The sequence below is a fragment of the Sceloporus undulatus genome, chromosome 1 (genome assembly GCF_019175285.1).
Source record: "Sceloporus undulatus isolate JIND9_A2432 ecotype Alabama chromosome 1, SceUnd_v1.1, whole genome shotgun sequence".
NCBI classification, from domain to species: Eukaryota; Metazoa; Chordata; class Lepidosauria; order Squamata; family Phrynosomatidae; genus Sceloporus; species Sceloporus undulatus.
The window spans coordinates 97,555,904-97,579,682 of NC_056522.1; the positions used below are offsets into that span (position 1 = coordinate 97,555,904).

The following is a 23,779-nucleotide window of genomic DNA, read 5'->3' on the forward strand; positions in this document are numbered from 1 at the left end:
CGTCAACAGAAACAAAAAAGGAGTGTTGAAGGGTGGACTTAGGTGGAAAGACAAGAAGCTCTGTCTTGGATATGTTGAGCTTCAAACGCCAATGGCACATTCACTGCGAGACAGCAGTGAGACAAGATGAAACTTGCACACACCTACTTCAATTCCCTCTTCCAACTAATGTGCAAAGTAACAGGAGAAATTAAAGTGTCTTTACATCTGGCCACTGTACATGAAACAGATGACATTTCGGTAAGCTAACAGACATTTTTGCATCTCTACAGCAGGAAATTGCCTCACAAAATCCTGAAATAATAGCATTCTGAAAAGCCTGGTGGGTTTTCCTCCTTGTAAATCTAGTTTTCCTACTTGTTAGAAAGGAATTAGGAGCCATTTTGTGACTGAATCTCCTCATTTGGAATGGAGGCGTAGATGTAACTGTCAAATATGATTCTTGCTCCAAAGGCTCTCAGAACAGAAGAAGGGTAGCAGGTAATTAGGACTGGCTCATGTTTAATTACATCTCTAATTACACCAAACTCTTTCTGTCTAAAATAGAAAGAAACAATCCCTGCTGTTTAATGGAAGCAGCACTCCCTGCCAATAAGTATTTTGGTAAAACATCAGACCATTTATGCAAAGGTCAATAGCAGCATATCACTGTAATGTCAAACAGATGGAAGATCTAGTAGGAAATGTACATTTGAACATTACATGGCCCGTTACTAAAGATTTCTGTGGAAACCTGAAATCTTATCAGTGTCAGGATCAGAGGTCAGTCCATTTATAGATTAGTAATTGTGTAGAGAGAGCAATGAAGTGGGGAGACACCATGGGAGAGCCACAGGCTGTTGGTTGCCCCCATAATGTCCCCCACCAAACATAGGACCTTATCACACGTTCAGGGCAAAAATGTGGTCGAAACGTCATCCAAATGTTGCAGAAGGGCAGGGAATGATCATGCCTGGTGCTTCTAAATTGTATTGAGGCGTCCACTATGGGAATCATGGAATCATTCGCAGAAGAAGCCGAAGGAGTCATTTCTGAAAACAAGATACAGGTTAGGGAGAAATGGCTCCCTGCGAATGATTCCATGACGGGACGTAGTGGAAAGCTCAATTAATTAGAAGCACCTGGCACAATAGACCTGAACATTCCAGGGTTGCCAACAAGGCAGCCCCGTGCCAACACAGTTTCGGGGAGCCCCGTACAGGACGGTGGTTGGCCCCCACCCGTGCCTTGTCCCGGTTGGGTGGGCCCCGTCTCCGGATTGCCGCGCTGAGGAACGCCAGCTGCTGCGGCAACAACCCAACTCCTCTCCGGCTCCGCCTCCTCCTCTCCTCGGCGGCAGAAGCGCTGCTGCCACTGGGCCCCCACGGGGAGGGCTTACGCGCCACCCAGGCCTCAGCAGGGGCCAGTGGCAGTGCGCACACCTACCCCAGTTCCCTCCCCCGGCGCGCGCCTGCCCCGATTCCCTCCGCGCGCACGCGCGCCCTGACCTGTGTCCTTCCCCCGCACCAGCCATAGGAGGAGGAGGAGGGGGAGAGGAGGAGGAAGAGGAGGAAGGAGCCGAGGAGGAAGGTGCTGCCTGAAGCCAGGGCCAGAGCAGAATTGGCCAGAAGGAGGAGAGGGGGGAGGGAAAGCTAGAGTCAGTGTCCATTAGGTCTGCCTTGGTTTTTTGGGGTTTTTAAATTATTTTTAAAAAAATAAACTATTCTTATTAATTTAATTTTAATTTATTATGCTTTTTATTTTATTAATTTTATTATTGCTTGTTTTTTTTTTATTACATTAATTTTATTATTGCTTGTTTGTTGTCACTTAGGACTTTTATATTGCTGTTGAACAAATTTATTATTGTGTTTTGTTTATTACATTAATTTATTGCTGTTTTTGTTTATTACATAATTTTATTATGCTTGTTTTGGTTTATTTATTAATTTTTATTAGGTTGTCGTGGTGGTTTTATTTATTAATTATATTGCTTGTTTTTGTTTATTTCATTAATTTTTTAGTGCTGTTTTTATTTTATTACATTAATTTTTTATTTGATTGTTTTTTTTTTATTACATTAGATTTTTATTATCAAATATATAACACCTGCTGTTTTTTATTATATTTTCATTTTATTTTTATTATTTAAATATATGCAAGTGCATTTTTTGTTGTATTTATGGTGCTTTGAATTGCAACCAGTCTGCCTTTCTTGGCCAAATTATAGTGGTGGTGGTGGTGGTGATGATGATGATGAGATGATGATGATGATGATGGTTGATGATGGTGATATTGATATCAACAAGCCTCTGAGGCACGGCCAATTTAATCGCTGTGTTTTTACAAAATCATGCGCAGTGAAGAAAAACCACAGTCCCTTGACCCAGTACACCACTTCTGGAAGTAAGTTGAACCTGAGGGAAGTCCATTTTGCCACTGTCTAGAATAGTGCCAAAATGTCCTTATTTTGATCATGCCTAAAAACATGCATTTATATTAACATTTTAAAAAAAAAAACTCACATTTTTGCAATATTTTTATAAAAATGTGTCCTACATTTGAAAATGTTGCCCTACATTTGTCCCACATTTGTCCCGGTTTGGAGGTCCTCACTTATGGCAACCCTACACTTCCACAACGTTTGGATGACGTTTCGACCATGTTTTGCCATGCATGTAATAAAGTCCCTAATCTCTATTCTGTCCCAGCCATCCAACTTCACATATGAACACTCAAACCTAGAAGAGATAACCTAGTGGATAAATTTGGCGACAGGCTCCCTGGGCTGAAAATGCTACTGCTTAAAGCCAGATCAGTGAAAGGAAAAATACCTCTGATCCAGGACTTGATTCTGGATGACCATGCCAATCTGGATGAAATGGGGGAGGGAGTGGGGTTTAACTTCTCCTAGTTTTGTCTACTACAGTTCTCAGGGTAGCAGCAGGCAAGGCCTGGAAGGTGGGCAGGCAAACTTGTAGCAGATTATTATGATTCCATTTCCCACACCATATGCCCCATACCCCCTCTATTAGGTCTGAATGTTTGTATCTGAAGTTGGGTGGCTGGAACAAAATAGAGATTATGCTGGTGTATCACCCACCTATTTGAGCTATCAAGTCTCCCTTCCTGAGCTGCCTGATCGGTCTTTGCAGTGGTGCTAGAGGTTGTTTGTACTAGGGCACTTTAACATCCATGCAAAGACCACTTTGCAGGGAACAAATCATTGCTGAGACCACTCTATTGGGAGCAGACCTCCATGATGACTATGGCTCTGTTCCAAATAATATTTGGGGCCACCCACAATGCAGAACATATTCTGGATCTGGTTTTCTTTGCTGGGTAGGATGATGGTGAGATATGGAGGAACTTTTTATAGTTCCATTGTCATGGACAGATCACCACCTGGTGGGATTTCAGCTCACTGGGACTCAGAGCTTTTGTAGGGGACAATGGATCCAAATGGATTCCTGATGGGTCTTGGGAAATTTCCTGTTGCCTAGGCAGGTGATCCTGTAAATATCTGATCTCTGGAACAGGAAAATGGCCAGGATGGTGATCGCAATTGCTCCCCAGATCTCTCTGACAGAGAAGGCTAACCATCTGGCAAAACTACAAATGCCAAAATTCCATAGCATTGGGCCATTTTAAAAGTTTACTGTCATCCTAGCATCATCCACAGTCTCAGGAATTAAAATGGTGGCTGCCTGGAGCCCTTTCACATTGCACGATTATAGCAATATGATTCCACTTTAACTGGCATGCTACCATCCTTTGGAATCCTGAGACTTGTAGTTTATGGAATGGTATTTAGAATTCTTAGCCAGAGAGCTTCAGTGTCTCACTAAACGATGGATTTCACAAGATGGAGCTATGGCAGTTAAAGTGGATTCATAGTGCTGCAACTGTGCCATGTAAAAGAGCTCCTGGTAGTGATCTTGGCTTTGTTGCTCCAGCCAGTGCCATCAGGTCAGCTCACCAAGGGTCCAGTACAAGAAGTGGCCCACAGAGGGAAAGTTCACCCTCTCAATCTGGAATCTGGCTTCAGTTAAAAGCATGTTCTGTTTATGAGGAATGTGGCTGCACAGATAGGTGCAAGAAATATAGGAAACTGACCACATACTAAGCAAACTGGATGAGGAGACGCAGCACAATTGTCCCTGAACTTTATTTTCAGGGGGAGCATTGTGAGTCCTTTGGGTTCTCAAAATGGTCTAAGGGTCCACAGCCTGATCTATGTTTCCCCTGACCCAAGAAAAGGAAGATCTCTACTCTTTTGCTACATATTGTGCATAAGGAGAATCTCATTGTAACCAGATGATTTCTTCCCATGTTTTTTAATCTTCTCTAGAAATGGGGAATGAAGGAAACATCAGTTCACTTGTCCCTCTGGAAATTGCCAAGATTCTCTTTGCAGTGGCTGTGTGATCTTCATTTGCAATGCACATTCCCTCACCCCAAAGGGAGGGTAGTGCTATGTGTACTCCAGCGAACTCTAGGGGAATGTGTTGTATGTTAATTATCAGAAAGAAAAAACCTCTGAATAATACTGTCCTGGTGGTACAAATAATCACTTCTGCCTACAAATCAGAAAGAGGTCCCTTAGTGCTGATTTCCCAATGCATTTTCACAGCCTTATAGTTTTGTGCATTCATCACAAAAAATACTGTGCTCAGCTTTTTTGATGCAATTGTCTGAAAAGTGACAACATCTGTCGTTTATTTGCTTCTGGCAAAAAGGCAGCACTAGATTTGGTGATAATACATTGAATGGTTTCACATGTTAGGAAGGCAAAAATGCATAATATTTTCCTTTGGATGTATTTGAGGTCACATTGCTTGTGGTCTACATGGTACCTCAGATTCAAGCTTGGTTTTCTGAGTACCTGAGCAATGGTAGACTACAGAAGAAGGTTTTCTCCATTGTATGTAGAAAGGGTCCTGAAGATGTTGGACTGCAATAACCAGCAGTCAGCTCTGTTGACTATGTCAGCCAGGCTGTGGCAAGCTGATGTCCAACAACATCTGGAAAGCCATATGATTCTAATTTCTGGTCTCTGGTGAGAAAAAGCAAAGCCATACTGTAGAATTTAGCATAACAAATCTTTGTAAACAATGAAATACTTGGGGGAGGTTAACAATTAAATTATGAAAAACACAACCCATGCGGTTTTAATTCTGCTCCATTACTAGCATTATAAGACATTTTAAAATGAAACGTTCCAATATGCAATTGTCATGATGCCTCCAGTGCTCCAAACTTGTATTGTCCCACTTAAATTACTATGGCTTATGTAGAGGAGGAAGTATTTTCCATCTGCTGGAGCAACGCACATTGGGAAGCTGCCGCTCAAAGCACAGAGGCTCACTTCATTTCTCCACAGTTTTCATAGCATCCAGAACAACCTAGGCCCAAGCTAGATTATATCTCTAGAATGTTTTTAGAAAGGCAATTGACAGCCATTGCATGTGATTGCCCTAATGTCCATATTGGATTTAGCATGCTTTATTTTGTAACTGGTCACTGCAAGGTAAACACAGATTTAACTTTTAAGTCTGGTTTCCAAGGCATGCATCTCTGAAAAATCCCCTTGTGGGGTTTGGGGGAAGCAGATTTATCGCAGATAATACCTGCTCCCCTTAACATTTGCTTTGACTCTTTGCTATGTTTTCTGGTCACAGTGTTACACGTTTTCCTCAGTTCTGCTGATGGTTAGAGCCAGAGTGAAAAGAGAAGAGGGCTGGGCAGAAAAGGAGATTTCTAGAGATGTTGCTTGTGACCGGGTTGCATGATGTGCAAAACATGCTGAAAATCAAAACCATTAAAGGTATAGGAACCCTCCCTAGTTTTCAGTATAGTAACTCTAAGCCAGAGTGAAGTAAGGACACAAAGTGCTATGACATCAAGACATAAGTAGTCTGAAATAATATGGAACAGGAAACAGGAACCTTTTGGGAAAGAGGAATCTGATGAGAACCTATTCTTTTTGCCAGTAAATGCCCATTTAATATTTTGATTTTTCTCAGTTCCTCTGTATTTATCTCCCTTTCCTTATTGTCTCATATTAAACCATGGGACTTGCTGACTTTTCTTCCTATTGGCTAGGAAAGTCAACATTCTGAAACAATCTGATTTTAATTATGGACACAAAATAAACTATGTAAATTAAATAAACAAAATCAAGTCCTGTATAACAAGCTAGCAAGCTGTATTTTAATCACTGAAAAGAAAAATGTCAGCACAAATAAAGCATAATTTAAATTAATGCATATGCATAAAAGGAACAGTATTATATTTAAAGACATGCCTTTTAAAAATGTTAAACAATTTTGAAGGCTGCCAGTGACTCAGTATCTAACTGACTGAGCTTGTAAATAAAACATTTGATAATCAAGGGCTAACAAGGGTTCACTGCTTGATTGACTGATGCTTTTGATGTTTCTTTTAAAAATATTTGATAGTCAAGGGTTGATGTAGGTTCTTTGACCCATTAAGAGAAATGGGAAGTGACTGCATTTCAGTATGGCTCCAAGAAATCATCTCCCCGTCAATGCTTTGGTTTTCTACCAAGGTTGTCTTGAATCCTCTGTTTTGTCTTAGGTGTTCAGTTTTTAATATTGAATACTTCAGTATTCAGAACTTAAATGATAGGTATAGTGGGCCCGGTGTCAGCAGGCTAGCAATCCACTGATTGGAGCTCCTGCAGATAGTTCCACCCCATATTGTCTATCACTGTCTATCACTGTCCATTGACTAAATGGGCTTGAGCTCCTGCATTTTTTTCATCCATTCCTGTGGATGGCCCAATGTATTTATTAATTAAGTATTCCAGACTGATTTTAGTAAAAACACTGTAAAGCTTTTAGGCAATAGATCTGCTTAAAAGAAGAAGCTTCTTCTAAAATTTACTCAAAAATATTACTACTACTTCCCCTATATTTGCTTGGTTCAACCAGTATATGCCATTTGATCTTGAATCCGTCGTGGCCCATGTGTTGCTAGACAATACATTTCAGCAAGGCAGTGCCAACAGTTAATCTCCTTTTAGGATCTCAGATTAAAAGAGATATCACTGTACACACTTTTCTAAAAAAAAAAAAAAAAAAAGTATGAGCATTTTAAAGACATTTTCAGAAATATATTGAGAATAAGAAAAAATATAATTTCATATCCTGCAACTTTTTACAGATAAAACTGAGATACATCAAGAATGTGGTTAGCATGGCAAAAGTTATTAACAAGAAAGAAAACACAAGCTAGGACAGGCTGCAGTAATTTGCTTTTGCCTTGATCTACTGGGAAGAGCAGAATTCTGCCCCTCCACTCCTCTCCTTCCATCTGCGTTTGTTTAATGAGTACTAATCTTGCCCCTTAAACTCAGTTTTCAGTAATGGAAATATGCTTCCATTGGACAAAGGGGGGGGGGAGGAAGAAAGAGAGAGAAACTGGGCATTTTAAACGCAGCTGAAAAAGTGGGATGACAGAGAATTAACTGAGAATCTCTTCCAAATTGATACAGTTGGAATGTATGCAATTTGTTTCATAGATTGTTTGTTATAAACCACAAAGTTCTTATGCCAGATGCTTGGGGAGGAACTAAATTTTGTCCAGCAGAAGTGGTAAATTACAAAAGAAGGTGCCATCCCATGACCTCTATTGCTAGTTGTAGATACAGAAAGTGCAACATTCATGTAGCTCTTCCTTGACAGGAAAGACATTTCTATTCACTTCAATGAAGATGCGCTGTGTGTGCCACAAAGAATTCAATAATCTGTACTGTATTTCTCCTTCAAAGTTAATAAATGAGATGAATGAATGAATAATAAAGTGAATGCAGACATCTAATTGTGAGCACATTCAGTCTTGCATGGGCAACTAAACAGGGCTTGTCCTACCATGACAGAGTGAGACTACAGCTGTGGGGCAGACAGTAGGGGACCTAGAGCGCTGGCAGGACAGTTGTGCAAGTTGGGCAGAACTGCATGTATCTTCTCAGCTAGCCCGCCGCCCTCAAGTGGTGTGCAGGGTACTATCCTCTCACCTTTGTTGAAGTAAGATACAAGTGACAGGATGGTGGGCGTTGATATGTCAACTGAAGCACAGTCTTGTCCTTGGTGTCTTGTGGTGGCCCCATCACTAGCTACATATTGTTCTCCAGGATAATAGCTGCCTGTGGAAAATCACATGGGGGCGACCTTGTGTTTAGGCACTTCAGCAGGTAGATCAGAAATGGTCAAAGTGTGGCCCTCCAGATGTTGATGAACTACAATTCCCAGCATTCACAACATTGGCTATGCTGGCCACGTTTGCTGGAACCGCTGTCCAAAAATATCAGAGGGCTGCATATTGTCCATCCCTGACATATAGCCACTTCATAGACTTCAAGGAACAGCAGAGCACCGTTATATGGATAAGTCTTTCTGCACTTCATTCCTCCAGGCAATGAGAACTCAGGGGCACATGTCTTTTCATCCTGGCTTAACTTCTCTGAAATTGAGTCACTGGGATTTATGGCTTCTTGTGATAGGTTTACCTACATTCATATATGAGAGGCAGTATGGTGTACTGGTTTGAGTCTGGGACTATGACTCTGGAGATCAGGGTTCAGTTCCCCTTTTGGCTATGGAAACCCTCTGGGTGACCTTGGGTGAGTCATACTCTCTCAGCCCCAGAAAACCCTGATAGATTTGCTTTAGAGTTGCCATAAATTGGAAGCCATTTGAAGGCACACAACAACAACATTAATATACAGGTTGAGCATAAGATGGGGTATCACAACATTAACTCCAACATATAGTGCTCCCCATCAGTTTTCTAGGGAAACTTGGAAAAAGAGGTAGACTTAGCTGAGCTCTGATTCATTACCCCACCCTTTCTGACCCATTTACAAAAAGTTTCAGATAAGCTGATGATCTTCTTTTGAGATAGGACATGTCCAGACAATGGAGATTATCATACTGCCCTTTTCTGTCCTTCCATTCCAACCTCAGTGCAGGATGAAAACTTTTAAGAATGGATTATATTGCATCTCCTACACAGTCATGGCATCCCATACCCAATCTGGACTTCTCCCATACTTTGCAAAGAATGGGAAAGTGCCGTAGAAGTCTGGATTGAGTATGAGATGTCAGGATCATGTACAGGATGCCTCTGACCTGGGCACAAAGGCATGTAATAAAATCTGTGCTTAAAGGTTTTCGTCCCACACCAAGGTCAGTGCAGAAGGAAGGAAAGGGCAGTGCGATAATCTCAAATATCTAGATGAATCTATTTTTCCTCTTAAGAAATTCCTCGAGTATTCATCTATGTCACTGAGTTATAAGAGACTTCAAGAAGCTAATTTACACAACCAAACTTATTCAGTAGGAATCACTTCTGAATGTTTAGGATTGCACATGTGAGCTGTCCTGTATTTCTTTGCATAGCCCAAACTGAACTAACTGTTCAGTTAATTCCAAATATACACACATAGCTGAGGAAGTTTAATCTTGCATCAACTTAAGTTCCGCTCCCTTTCTCCCTCCACTTTTGAAGCCTGGAGAGGAAGGTTTCTTCAGTTGTAATTCTGAATGATATAAATGATGGGAGAGAAAAGGATTACAGTCGGTCCTTCTTATACACGGATTTTTTATACACGGATTTAAGCATACACAGTTTGAAAATGTTCCAAAAAAGTATAAATTTACCTTGATGTTCCATTTTTTATTAGGGACACCATTTTGCTATGTCATTATACTTAATGGGACTTGAGCATACACGGGAGATCTTGGAACCAAACCCCAGCGTATAACAAAGATCCACTGTATATTCACCCTTGCCCTGCAACATCATTCCCAGTTGCCCATGGCTAAGATTACTTTTCTAGCAAAAAACAAAGGATTTTTGAATTACTGTTGCTTCAGTTTTTAATACAGTTTAGTTCTTTTTTTTACATATGTCTAAACTTACTTCAAACTTCTCTGAAGATGCCAGCCACAGATGCTGGCAACATCAGCAATAAACTCTTCTAGAATACGGCCACATAGCCCCAAAACTCCATAAAAAGATACTTCAAACAGTCTCAGAAAAACCACAGATGTTACATTTTCCATAGGGGCATCAATCTCTGTGATGTGTTGGCCTCCTAGAGATACTTTTAAGGCAACTCTTACAACACTTGGGACAACATTGACACCATATAAAAAGAAAACTTTCCCACTCTCACTTAAGGACACCATTGGTGAGAAAACTCACAGTTTGACTCATAGGATGTTTTTTCCCCCTAAATGAAATGGCAAGTAGGTAGAATTCCATTCTTTGTGGACTGTGTGACCTCTACGCTGACTTAGAAGTGTCCAGATCTATTTTTATGATGTGCACTATGTTCTAAGGGCAGTGGGAGGAGATGTCAAATGTCCTCCCACTCACCATCTGATCATCATTTTGCTCTATATCCTCTGCTTTCACATATCATAAGATCAGTTCTAGAGGAATGACCTCTCAGTGGCAACTTGGTGTATTGTCTTAGTACATAGCCAGAGTCTGAAGGCAGCAGATTATCACCATTCAAGGGTTTTCAAAAAAGTGTTATGATTACGCACAAAGCTTTTAATATATTTATGTCCTTGCAAAAAGGAGAAAGAAAGAAAGAAAGAAAGAAAGAAAGAAAGAAAGAAATCTCACAGAACCTGACCCAAGGAAACAACCTGATTTTTTTTTTAGTCTGTAGAACAAAAAGAGGTTATTCAGCGACAGGCTAAGCACACAGGCTAAATACAGCAAAAACATGCAAATAAATCTGGATCCTGAGTAGAAAGCAATCTGCCCCTTTTCTCCTGCAGTAAATGAAGAATTATTATTCATTTATTTGAAGTACCCAGCTAATTATCTGGTTCATGTCCCGAGTCATTAGGATTGGAAATGCTGAGAGAGAGTAATTTGTCTATCATTAGTCTCAGACATCCCCCTGTGTACTTTTAGTAAAGGATGGAGAGAAGAGCAAAACAACCCGATATGTGGTAGGTCACAGAAGACCATAGCTGTGGTCCGAAAGTCTGGAAGAAGAAGAAGAAACAAGGAGTGGCAGAATAGAGCCACACAATCTGGCAGCCTTTTTCTTGCACTAAGTGCAGCTTTTGTACAGACCATTGAATCTGTCAACCATCCATCAGAGGTCAACAGAAAAAGGCCTCAAAGAAAAATCTAACTTTTCAAATATGTCTGTATCCATAGCACTTCTCGTCATGCCCAAAGCAACACACAATTAAGCAGTGGGGAAAGTGTGTGCCTTTGGCTGCATGTGACTCCACCAAGACCATTTTATGGTTTCCTGGTCTCCATTTTAAAAATATTTTCCTTGAATGCCCCCAGCACCGTATAGTGCAAGGGATTTTGCCACATCTTCAGGTTACGTTCTGTTGAAAAACATATCTCAAAGGGGGCTGAAATCTTGGCGAAACTGTCCCATACGCCACCTGGTGGATGAGTCTGTGGTCCTTCTAGGATTCCTGTGATACAATGTGCCCCCCCCTTAACCCCAACAGTCTCCCATTTCTTATTTAAAACAACTCTATGTAATATATTCCCTTTCCAGTAAACACAGAAAACCCTTGCTTTTGAAATCTGATGGTAAGAAACATTTTCACAGATACTATACTGTGTCTTGGCAATCTACTACAGTATATACTTTTAAGAGTTTCACATTAACCTCTTCCCTACAGTGGATTTTTTTGTAGTCCAAAGAACGAAACTGTGATCTTCTGCTATGTCAGTATTTGACATAGCAGAAGTAAGTGGTGTAAGTTTAGTGAAATTGGCTGTGATATGAAAAATGAAGGAGGTTTTAAGGGAATGTCAAAAAATGCATGTGCTGAAGAGCTATTCACTTTGCATTGTGTTGTGGCTAGTATATTTCACTATGCTGTCTATTGTTTACACAACTGGGTTTCATCAACAACATATGACCTAATTATATACTTTTTTTCTATAGTGAATGGACTGTTTTTGAATACTGAAAGTTTTGTAATGATCTTTATCTTTGCTAAATAACAAGGATCTACAGAACTGTGGCTTGACTCCTCCAAGTTAATACTCAACTGATCCAAAGAAAAGTAGTTTAATGAGCTATTCAACAGGCTCTCCATTGCAAGGCTGAATGCGCAGTTTTATTTGTACCTTGTTTTGTCCCTTGGAACAATATCCTTCAGTAAGTCTTCTCATTTTGTAACACCATCTGCACATTCATCACAGGAGCTCTTTATCTAAGACCCTTTCATATTCTGATAAAGATGCTACATGACTTGTGAGAACATTATTATCTTGCAATATATCAGTGTGATCTCTCTATTAAAATGATAATGAAACCTTGACAGGAGCATGTATTCCCCCCCCCCCCCCCCATTACATTCCCTCTCAGGGTCAATTGGTATCCAAAATGTACACTGTGTTCTTCTCTGATACATTAGTTGCGGAAATATTCTGAAAACATGACAGTATTATTCAAAAGAAGTTGCTAAACTTGGAAAGAGTACATGATGGTGAACATATGTTATTTCTAAAACATGTTTGAAGTTCCTTGCATCTCTACTGCTGCTTTTTTTTTAAAGAAAAAAATGGTTTCATCTTGTAAGGTTTTTGAAAACATTTTATGTGTTATTGTATGTGTGTGTTTGAAAGCATATACAGTAGTATGGTTTTATCTTGTGAATTGTCCAGAGTGCTTTCATTCTTGGGGCAGTTGAAAAACAAAATAAAACCCCCAAACACCCCCACCCACCCAGAATCAATGAATGAATGTGTAAAATAAAAATAAAAATATAGTGCATTGTAATTCAAAAGAGTTTTTTCCGTGTTTCTGGACCATCTGCTCACTGTGCAGAAGTGATTTTAAAAAGCAACAAAAATGTACTGACAGACAAAAGGAAATTGCAAAACAACAACAATAAAAACCCTCATGTACAATTTTACTGTTAACACCTCTCCAGAATGTAGGGTGATAGTTTTGTTCATTAGAGTAGATCATAGTGAAGACATGAAGAATGAAGCAGGGCTTTCTGGGCACACCCTACGTATTGCTTCATCAAAACAACATGGAAAAGTTACTTCTTTGGACTACAGCTCCAAATCAATAGCCATACATGGAGATTCTTAGAGTTACTGTCCAAAAAGGTACCACATTATGGAGAAAAATCCTAGAGCATATATCCCAGGGGGTCGATAAGGGAAACTTGCCTTCTTTCGTTGTAACAGCAGAATTGTGAAATACCAGGAAAACAGCCATTTACTACACAGAGATATTATATACTTTTTGTTTTTTACTTAAAAAAATAGCAAACGTATTAAGAACACTGACCAGAAAGTTATTAAAAGCTTCATAGCAAAATATTTAGCCAACTCTGTTACAATATATAGACTTGAGATTCTAACATGTTAACACTTATGCCTCAATTCACTGGGCAAGTAATGCTTCTGTCACAGAAACTTCACATTGTTAGAGTATGGAGCTGGACAATAATAGAAAATTTCTGTCTTTTGTCTTTTCAGTCAACTGAAGTACAACATTTTGACATAACTGTTTTGGGAGAAACTATTTTAATAATTCCTGAGTTATTTAGACTAAGTGAAAATATGAAACATCTGCTAAGATGACCGATTAACATTGTCATGCTGTTGGCCAAACCACGGGAGTAGACTGGACCACAACAGACCAGTCAGCAAGATTAAGATTGAATTCCTTCAGTGCAATATAGGGAATTTTTTACATTCACATCACTAACTCATTTAGCAATAAGATTCAGCATCAATGGTGATCCAGCTGGAGAAGATAAAACGCTTCCCAGAAAAATGACCATCTTTGTGGCAATTTCCAATAAAATTTACCATGGCACTGAGTGACATTATAGTTCTAACTCTAGTTCCCATATTCTATAAGAATGGATCATAAACATGAAGGAAATGTGCTCACCCCACCCAGTATATTCCTGCTTCTGTTGGTCTCATGTGGAGATTGGCTTACTGAAGCAAAGAGCCTCCTTTAGACATGTAGCTGATCTGCATGAATCAGAACAGTTATTTTCCAGAATTTGGAATTATATGCAGAGCATTCATAGATAGAAGAGGCTCTCCTTATCAGAAACTGCTTTCCACATGAGCAGGAATGGAAATGAAGACAGGGGGAAGGGGAATAGCACACGTCAACATTTCATGAGTTTATTATCTTTGCTTATAGGACACTTAAACAGGGCAGTTGAACATATGGTCAACAGAAGTTTCATATTTCATGTTGTCATGATTTATGAACTGCAACATTTGCATTTCGATTCACACCATATCCAGAAAAAAGTTAAGCTGTACCAAGGAACATCTGTTCTCCACATATCAGTTATTTGGGCCTCAACAGCTTCCATCACCCCATCCAAACTGGTGAGTGGGCAGGAATGGGAACTGTAGTCCAACAACATCTGGGAATCCAAGACTGAGAATCACTGTCCTGGATGTCTAGCTTAATGTATTCCCTTGTTGTTGTATTATTATGATGTATCAGCTTTTAGACATGACAGTGATGTCAGGTTTATAATAGCAAGTTGAAATGATTATTAATTTGCACATTTTTCTTGCTCCCAAATTCTATCTAATATGGTAACAGTTTTACTAAATATTATTCAGTTTATTTCTAAATTACCATTATATGCAAAAGAAATGGGCACACCCTACTGGAAATATCCTTTAAGCAAGCCTGGGGGAAATAACTGGGAGATGTCACTGCATGAGTATGTGAATAATTCCTGTGAACTGTGTCCGTTACCTACTTTACAACCTGAGCTTAAAGAGCTATGCAGCTCTTTCCACATGTCCAAGATAGATCTGGACTTCTGTTGGTCAAAGAGCAAACCCCAGGCCACATGGAAATTTTCTTTTCAAACTAATAAGAAGTTTGAGAGCAGATTTTTTTTTTTTAAAAAAAATAGAAGAGTGGATCTTTCTTTCAAAATGAAAAACAGCCAAACAGCTGCTTCAACCTAGGGGCTAAATTTGGCTCTACTACAAACTCTGCATTCATCTTCATCTTTAGTTAAATACTTAAATACACCAATGTTAAAATGTGGCCATTACTGATGGATTTGAATTTTCATCTTTATTCAGTCAGCTCTTTACTCTTAGCAATGAAAGACAGCATGCTTATATAGAAACAAAAGAGCAATGGCTGGTAAGAAATTGATGTGAGGCACCTAAATATGCCAAGCAATGATAATGCACAGTATTGCAGTTGTAAATTAAGAAGTCCATTCTCAATCCACCATCCTGTTCCCATCTAGCACAAACACCATCCAATCAGCATTCTGCCCATACAGTGTTTTGGTGAACAAGCTTCTTGACATTAAACAGTTGGCAAAGGTGAAAAATAACCATTGCTAACACAAATCAATTTTCATCTGATGGAAATATTTGGTGTTTTTAAAAAACAGACTTATATTGGAAACAAAGCAAGAAACATAAACAAAGGACACCTGGCTAAAATTATGTCAAAATGATTTCATTTTGATTAAAAAAAAAAAAAAAACTGGCAAATACATTGACTGTAGTCACCTAACTGTTAAAACCTTGTCTCAGAGGTTCCACGCTTTAGATTGTTACTCAAAAACTCATCATGTTCAAAGCTCAAATTATTATGAGATCTGGAAATCATAAGAAGCTTTTCTTTATTAGTAAAATCCTTTTTGACTGTGGCAGATGGCACAAGGAGCCTGTCCATTGGGTCTTCTTTGTTTTCTAGTTTCATATAACCTTTACTATTGCTACGGTCTAGTCTTGGCCAACTTGGATGTTTTCTTTGTTCAACTTGTACAGTGAGAGTAGAAGGGCCCCTATCTAAATCTAGGGATTTTGAATGTGCAGACAAAAGATGCAATGAGGTGTTAGACCCAAACTGTTTTCTGGCTGCACCAGGTGATAAAAGCTTTCCAGCAATGGGTCCTAGAGTCATAGATGATTTGAACTGATTGGATGTAGAATCTCCATATAAATTATTTCTTGGTATCAGTGCACCAGCAGGTTTGTAGCTGTCATTGGCATCAGTCAATGGGACAGCTAAAGAATCCATGGACAAATTTTTAGGCCTACCCCTAGTACTCACAGAATCTTCCGTGATGTTGTCTATACTTGGCTCATCAATAACACAGTTATTTAGTTTAATTACAGGTAATGTGAAAGCATTAATGGAGGATGAGACAATTGATTTTGTTTCACATTTTAGAGAGCCGCTACTTCTGTCATCCTTTGCTTTCCCAGAGTGAGGGTAAAGGCCAAAGACTGAACCAGAGCGCTCAGTCAGCAAAGGTGGAAAAAGACTAGTGGAATGTTTGCTATCGTTTACAGATATGTCATCCTCTTCAACACTGCAATCCACATGTAAGTTGCTTGCAAAGCCTGAGAAAGGTGCAATTGTATTTGCAGCTAGGCGCGATGCACAAGAACTTCCACTGTGCTTAGGTTCATTCTCTCCCACGAAGCCAGTGTAGGCACCATTCAGCTGCTTTTGTTCATTGATCCTCAGAGTATGTATGTCAATGACAGTGGAATAGATGTCTCTCATGTGTATGATCTTTGTCTCTTTGTCACGATTTTCATGGAGCATTGCATTTGCACAAATAAAGATAAAGATTCCAATGCCCATAGTGAAAGGCCCCAACATTTTCATCTTATCAGAATGTAAATGCTGTTCAAGGAAACGAATTATAATGCCATTTTCTTTTTCTATGCCTTGGGTCTCATTGAGTGACAAGCCATCTTCAGATGCAAGAAGAAGATCTTTTTGGGGCCAATACCCAAGAATGGCCATACCAATCCCTAGGAATGAAATGAGCACTCCTAGAACAAGGAAGAATCCTGATGGGGAATACAGTCGAATTTTGCCACGGACCACAACAACATCTGCCCGAGGGCGACGCTTCACTGGCTTTTGCTCTTCAGCAGCTGGTGATGATGTCAGGTTCAGATGATGCTGGGATCTGGCAGAGTCCTGCCGCTTTAAGGCAGCCAGTCCTGTTATGACTCCCCCAGTTGCAATCATAATTTCTCACTTCAACCTAGATTTGAAAACAAGATAGAACAAATGTATAATAAACACATACTAAGAAACAGTCAGTATCTTATGTTTTTAAAAAATGTATCAGATTGTTAGTTCTAACTCAATTTGCCAAGGCAACACCTATGCACTATTTATGACTAACCATTGGATTTATGCCTATATTTATAGGCTGTCTCTTATTTAAACATTTATTTATTTAATATATTTATAAACCTCTTAACCTTCCAAGGTATCCAAATCAGCGTTGAAAGACAACACATGTTAAAACACAATTAAATACATGTAAACTAAAACCATTTCAGTGGCTGGTAATCTGCAAAAATCACATCTCTAAGAATGCTTATGTGAATACAAATCTGGTACTCAGTGTTCACAATATCTGTAAAATAGTGTGTGTGTGTGTGTGTGTGTGTGTGTGTGTGTGTGATTTCATGTTATTACAAAATGTCTTCCAGGCTGCAAATTTCTAATGTAGTAAACAAGCTGCTGGAATGTTACGGAAGACAGAAGTAAAGCATCTGATCTAGAGAGAAAAAGAACCAAAAACTGTGCATCTTTTGAATTTGTATCCTTTGATCAGCATCCTTTGATGCTACAATTCTTCCAAAGAATTGTGAAGCCAGTCCTTTCTTAATTGCTTGCCAGGCTATAAGAACTGAGCAACAGAATACAGAAGTCCTGGTACACAGCAAGACACATCACAGACACTGCTTCACACAAGGATCTCCTCTGCCTAACAGATGGTTAGAACTGTTAAGTCACCTAACATGTGAAGTAGGAAAGGGGCACCTAGATTCAATAACTGCAACTCCAACCACACCACACTCCAAAATGATTTATGCATATGTACCAGGTGCTAGATGTGGGTTTTCATTCCCTCAACTGGTACTGCCCTTCTGCAATTTATGTTTCTGCAGAAAGACTGTTTTATTTTAGCTAGAAAGGCATGTACTGTATAACCATTATCTTCTGATCTATAACAGCTCATGCCAGGGCTCTTTGACCTACCCATCATTTTATTAATGAGTTATACAGGTATCTCTGTCTATGTGTTGGGGGGATCAGTCTAATAATTTGCTGAAACAATTTACAGCTATCAGTCCTATCAGATATTGGATTACGGTATGTCTGGTTTTTTTTAAAGAAATGTCAGAAAACTCCTCTGTGAAGTGCCTATTCCCCTATTTCCTGTGGCATTTTCAGTAACTACTTATAACTTTATTTTGATTTAAAAACTGACTAACAATGGAAGCAAGTATATTTATATCAGCTTGTCATTTCTCTGCTTTTATCCTGCAGAGGGTCCCCCCCTTTTTTTTTTTTGTGAGGCAAGAAAATGATAAACACAGCTTTTTTCTACATCAACGAAGTGGATCTTTGTAGGTAATAACAATCATCTTTAGATCAAAAATCTGAAGCACACAAAACAAGTGGAAACTGAGACCTGAGTCTGCAGCCCTCATCCAACTTTGGGGAAAGATATCACCACCTGGGCATATATAGGTTCAGGATGACAAGTTGGATCCACATCTGTTACTCTAATGGACTCTTGGTTCATGCACACTGCACTTGCTGGATCTGGACATTTGACTGTCAGGTATCCAATTTGTAAGGCGTTATCAGAAAAGTGTCCCAGGGTGAAAGTGGATTCTTCCTATTGTAGTACTAAGTTTATTATAAATGCACAACCACCAGCATGAAAGCAAATCACAAAAACAAGCAAACCCAAGTTAAATGTGTGCCTATAGGTCACCTCTAGTCTCCGAGACAATATGCCCCCGGGTATCAGTTACTGGAGACAGAAGACAGGCTGGTCACTGTGTGAACAGAATATTGGACTATGTAATTCCTCAGTCTCATCCAGCATTGCTGTTCTTATGTTTTTAAATCAGTCTAAAGGAAGAAGAATCAACATTTCTGAGTGGGTCTAAAAGATACTTTAAAACTAAACAAGAAAATGAAGACTGCATAAAAATGCAGGTTATTCAGAAGCACAGCTTTGTGGAAAGGGAGGGCTTCTTCCTGGTTTCGGCAAAGAACAGCAAAAATGGACTTCCCTCTCATTTCTGGCAAAGGTCCTATACATCCTAATTAAAAACAAAAGAAAACCTATTAACAGGCCAAAAAATGAAAGAGAAAGGGCATTCTTGTGTTTGGGTTCATGGTTAATATAACATCTCTAGGCCATTCATACTTTTCCTGCAGGACCTTTAGTTCTCTCGTAAGGGTGCTGTGAGGAAGCTGTCCCAGCTGAAAACTGCTTCTGTATTTACTGATCAGGCAGTTACTATGATTATATAAAAAAGTGAACACTAGCATCCTTTTGGTGAGTTATGATGGTATAAATCCAATCTAGGTTGCATCTGCACTGCAGAAATAATCCAGTTTGACACCACTTTAACTGCCATGGTGTGATGGTACACAGTGGCATCATTAAGGGCGTGCAGCGTGTGTGGATTGTATTCGGTGACACCCCACAAGGGGGGGTGACGCCTGGTGAGCACCCCTCCTCCCTGACGCGTGCCACAGTACTGTCAGGGAGGCAGAGTGCCTGGCGTCCCCTCTGTCCCTGCACTGTGCTCCTATACTTGCAAGTAAAGCCATGCAGTACAGGGAGGGAGAGGCACGGGTAGTTGGGCGAGAGCCCTGGTGGCCCCACCCCAAAGCCCCCCCCCCCTGCATTGGGTGACATCCAAGTGTGGGATGCCACTGACGTTATGGAATTTTGATTTTTGTAGTTTTGTTTCCATTATGAGTCTTTCTCCTATGTCAAACTACATCCAATTCAGAGCCTACTCCAACTTTCACTTTAATTTGTTATAGTTTTGAATTGCCTTTTTAAAAAATAAAGATTTTTAAATTTTATTTTTACTTTTTTATTATTATTATTATCTCCCTCCTCCTATATGTAAATACAGGTTTTAAAGAACAGGGCTGTGGCAGCTGTATGGTATTTCCTTTTATCTAACAGCAATATTTTTTATTATTTATTTATTTATTTATTTTCACAGATACAAAGTGGCAATGAGAAACAGTTTGACATTAGCAAATGAAGTAAATGGGCAAATTGTACCATTCTTAATGGGGTCTTCATCCTATACAAACACTTGTCTCACAAAAAAAAAGCCTCCAATTAATGTAAGAAATTAATTAAATGTCCATGTGGAGGCATTGCTTGAGCTTCTAATCAATCTGTCCTAACCAAACTAAAAAATAAAAAATAAAAAAACCAAAACCTGTTTGTTGACAACTAATTAAAATCTTAAGAGATACTGAATTTGCACAACCTTTCAAGTTCAAAGAACATTTATACTGAAAAAATTCCCACTGATCTGTAATAAATATGATACCAAATACATCTATGTTTGTTTCTAATCTTGCTAAGTAGTCAGAAGAAAAATCAGCATCCTACTTGGCACAATAGATATGGAGTTAGCTTCCATCACCAGTAGCATTTCTGAAGCAAATTCTAATGCAGAGAACTCATTATTGGAAAGGTAAAGATGAATGTTAACCATTTTGTCTTCCTGCACTTTTGTGCCAGGTGCTACAAATCACCAGAGCAGGTTGGATGCAGTGTTCCAAGGTCAGGGTTGGGGAAAGTGCAGCCTGTGGGTAGCATGCAGCTCCCGGGGCTGTTCCCAGGGACCCCCCCCATCCTCAATGTTTTGTTCACATTATAGACTAGACCCTATTTTTCATTATATGTTTTGCCAAACTCAAGCCCTGAAGTGGGCTAATAGAAAATATTAATTAAAGTCAGTATGCAAAATGGGATCTTCTTGCAACTTTGAGACTAACTAAAAGAAAGAAGCTAGTAGCATGAGCATTTGTTGACTTTAATCTACTTCCTCCATGCATCTGGGGAAGTTTACCCAATCTGCGAAAGCTCATGCTACTAGCTTCTTTCAGTTAGTCTCAAAGGTATTACAAGATCCCTTTGCATACTGATTTTCCAGATTAACATGGCTATGCCTTTGAATGTTAATGAAAGAAATTGGATACTGGGTGATGCAGAGTGCAGTAATGGTTTTTAAAAGGTTTATTCCTGACTTTAAAATAGTTGATAATTCAGTCTGTGGGTCTAGCTAGCATACCTATAAATTATGAAGAACCCAGTAATGTAGAAACAGAAAAACCAGACAGCTGGCTAGGTGCAATTTGGCCTTACAACTGCCTGAGTCATGCATGATGGCAGATACCCAGACTTGCAGAACTCAGAATTCCATCTTATTGGGGTCTGCACCAGGTGACACCCTAAGGGTGTGTGTGTGACACCACTGCTCCTCAAATACTTGCTTTTTGGCATTTGTCTGTGTCCCTTTAAAATGCTATAGAGATTCAGTAGGAGGAAGTAAGATTCAGTAGGAGGAAAAAGGTGAGGCCTCAGGATTTTAAAAAAATTAAATTTCAAAATTCAAAAATGTAAAATTTTAAATTTTTATTTTTAAAAATATATATATTTAAAAACATTGTGTTTTACCATGTTTTCACTTTAACCACATAAAACTATGTATATGTAAATATTTTTAGACTGTGCATGTAATGCTGCAATTTAAAGGTGTAATTCTAATTTTGCTAGTTGTTTATATCACAACTGTTAGCTTTGTATAATGAGAATGTATTTTAACTATGTGTAACTTTATATATGTGCTGTTCTCCCACCTCAATCCATAGGGAGAGGCGGAATATATAAATAAAAATTATTATTATTATTATATTCAGTGATATAGGAATTATGATTTATGAGTAACATTAGTACAAAGAAGATTACTAAGGATTCTGTATGGTGTGGTATGGGAGGATTAATGGGGATGTGTGACACTATCAGTTACCGCACTGGATGACACCTATCCTAGTGACGCCACTGGCGCTAGACAATATAAAGCCATTATAATTTTCCAATCTCTGCATTGTTTTACAATCTCTCTCATGTATGGAGAGTGTTGTATTGTACTCAGTACTGTAAGTAGCATGTTCCTCGTGAGAACAAAATAATATAAGTGTTGCTAACTCAAAAGTTAATATGTCTATAAATAACAAGGTGCCTAGACAATGAGGATCTCTATATTATGTAATGTGTGTCTTGCTTGTCTTCAAGTCATTTCCAACTTTTTGTGAACCTAAAATCTATCACAGGGTTTTCTTGGAAAGTTCCTTCAGAGGGTGTTTGCCATTGTCATCCTCTGAGGCTGATAGACTGAGACTTTTCCCAAGGTCACCCAGTGGATTTACATGGCCAAGCAGGGATTCAAACGTCGCTCACCAGAGCCACACTCCAAATATCAAACTGCTACACCATGCTGGCTCTCATATACTATGTAATAATCCTCCCCAGAGAGAGTGGATAATTCACTATGTACCTTTACATTGCCTGTCATCTAATGGTGAACTCGGGAATTTCATAATAGTGTTTTCTCAGGCAACGAATGCTCATGAGGTTGTTTTGGCAGTTCCTTCCTCTGAAATACGGCGTACAGCACCTGTTATTTGTGGGCAGTCTCCTAAAAAAGTACTGACCAAAGCTGACCCTGCTTAGCTTCCAGTATCAGACAAGATCTGAGTTGAAAATCTTATTAAATAGCTTAAAAGATTACCAACCTACCTGCTTATATCCTCATCTTAAATACCCTGAAGTCCAGTTCTTAAGGAAAGTGTTAATGTTAGGTTACCTCTTTGGAAAATAACATTGTTCACTACCTGGAATCTCAGGTGACCAGAAGGTTGACTATTGGGAACTCCAGATAAATACACGGTAACTGACAAAATGGCAATCAATCCCTGAAATTAAGATTTAGGATGAGGGAATCTACACTGCTTTCCAAACACCATCCAGGAGGAATGGGGGCACTTTTACCATGCTTTTTCCTGTTTTAGGCCCCAAGAGGCTTTTTGTTTAAACAGGAAGTGATCTGGACACTGAGCTCTTAATCACTTACTTTTGGTATAAAAAAAGGGCCCTCTTGGACTTAAAATAGTCTAGGGAGCATGTAAAACATGGCAAAATTGGACCCAATGCTCCATACAATCAATGGTGGACGTGTTAGTGCAATTTTTAAGGGCGTTGGGTGGCAGAGGGGAGTGCTCCTCCTGGGCTCAATGGGGTCTCTAAATCCCAACAAATGGCCTCAAAACTGTTCAAACTCTTCTTCCTGTGCCTCCATGACTGGGCTAGATTAGTTAAATTCTGTTGGTATTAGGGTATTTCAGTTCTCTCTTTCTTAGTTACACTGCTTCAACTAGATTCTACTTTTAAGCATTAGCATCAAGTGGTGGTAGTTACCCTTAAGAATCAAGCAGGAGTTATATACAGCAAAGAATATTATATAAACAAGCTTTAAAACAACAACTTTCTACTCTAACTCTGTACAGAGCCATTTCCTCATAGCTGTTCCATTAATCTGTGTCTTCCTATTGTGACTTCCCTCTTATGGCATGCCCTAACCCTCCTACATGGTTCCACATACACAGGTTGGGAGGGGGGACAGATGTAGGAGGAGGAAGAATCACCAAAAATGGTCTTCTACCTCATTCCAGCACCATAATACCTTTCCTAAATCAGAAGCATTCCAGAGATTGAAGGACCCCTTCTATCTACAGGAGGCAGAGCTGGGATCCAACTGATGATGTTCATGTACTGTATATACTCATGTATAAGTCTAGGAACCTCAGGAAGAACACTACCATCCCTACATCACTGTAGGCACATCTGTGCTTAAGTCCGTCCAGCAGTTC

General features: G+C 39.3%; 1 protein-coding gene across 3 annotated transcripts in view; it reads right to left on the minus strand.

The window, feature by feature from the left end:
* Window positions 1-14,918: 14,918 nt before the first annotated feature.
* TMEM200A (transmembrane protein 200A) overlaps window positions 14,919-23,779 on the minus strand; it is a 77,392-nt gene continuing 68,531 nt past the window's right edge. For all 3 annotated transcript variants that reach the window (XM_042446946.1, XM_042446944.1, XM_042446945.1), the window contains one exon: window positions 14,919-17,042. In XM_042446946.1, the coding sequence (XP_042302880.1) occupies window positions 15,551-17,026 (1,476 nt within the window). In that variant the 5' untranslated portion in view covers window positions 17,027-17,042 and the 3' untranslated portion in view covers window positions 14,919-15,550. The remainder of the gene's footprint in view (window positions 17,043-23,779) is intronic.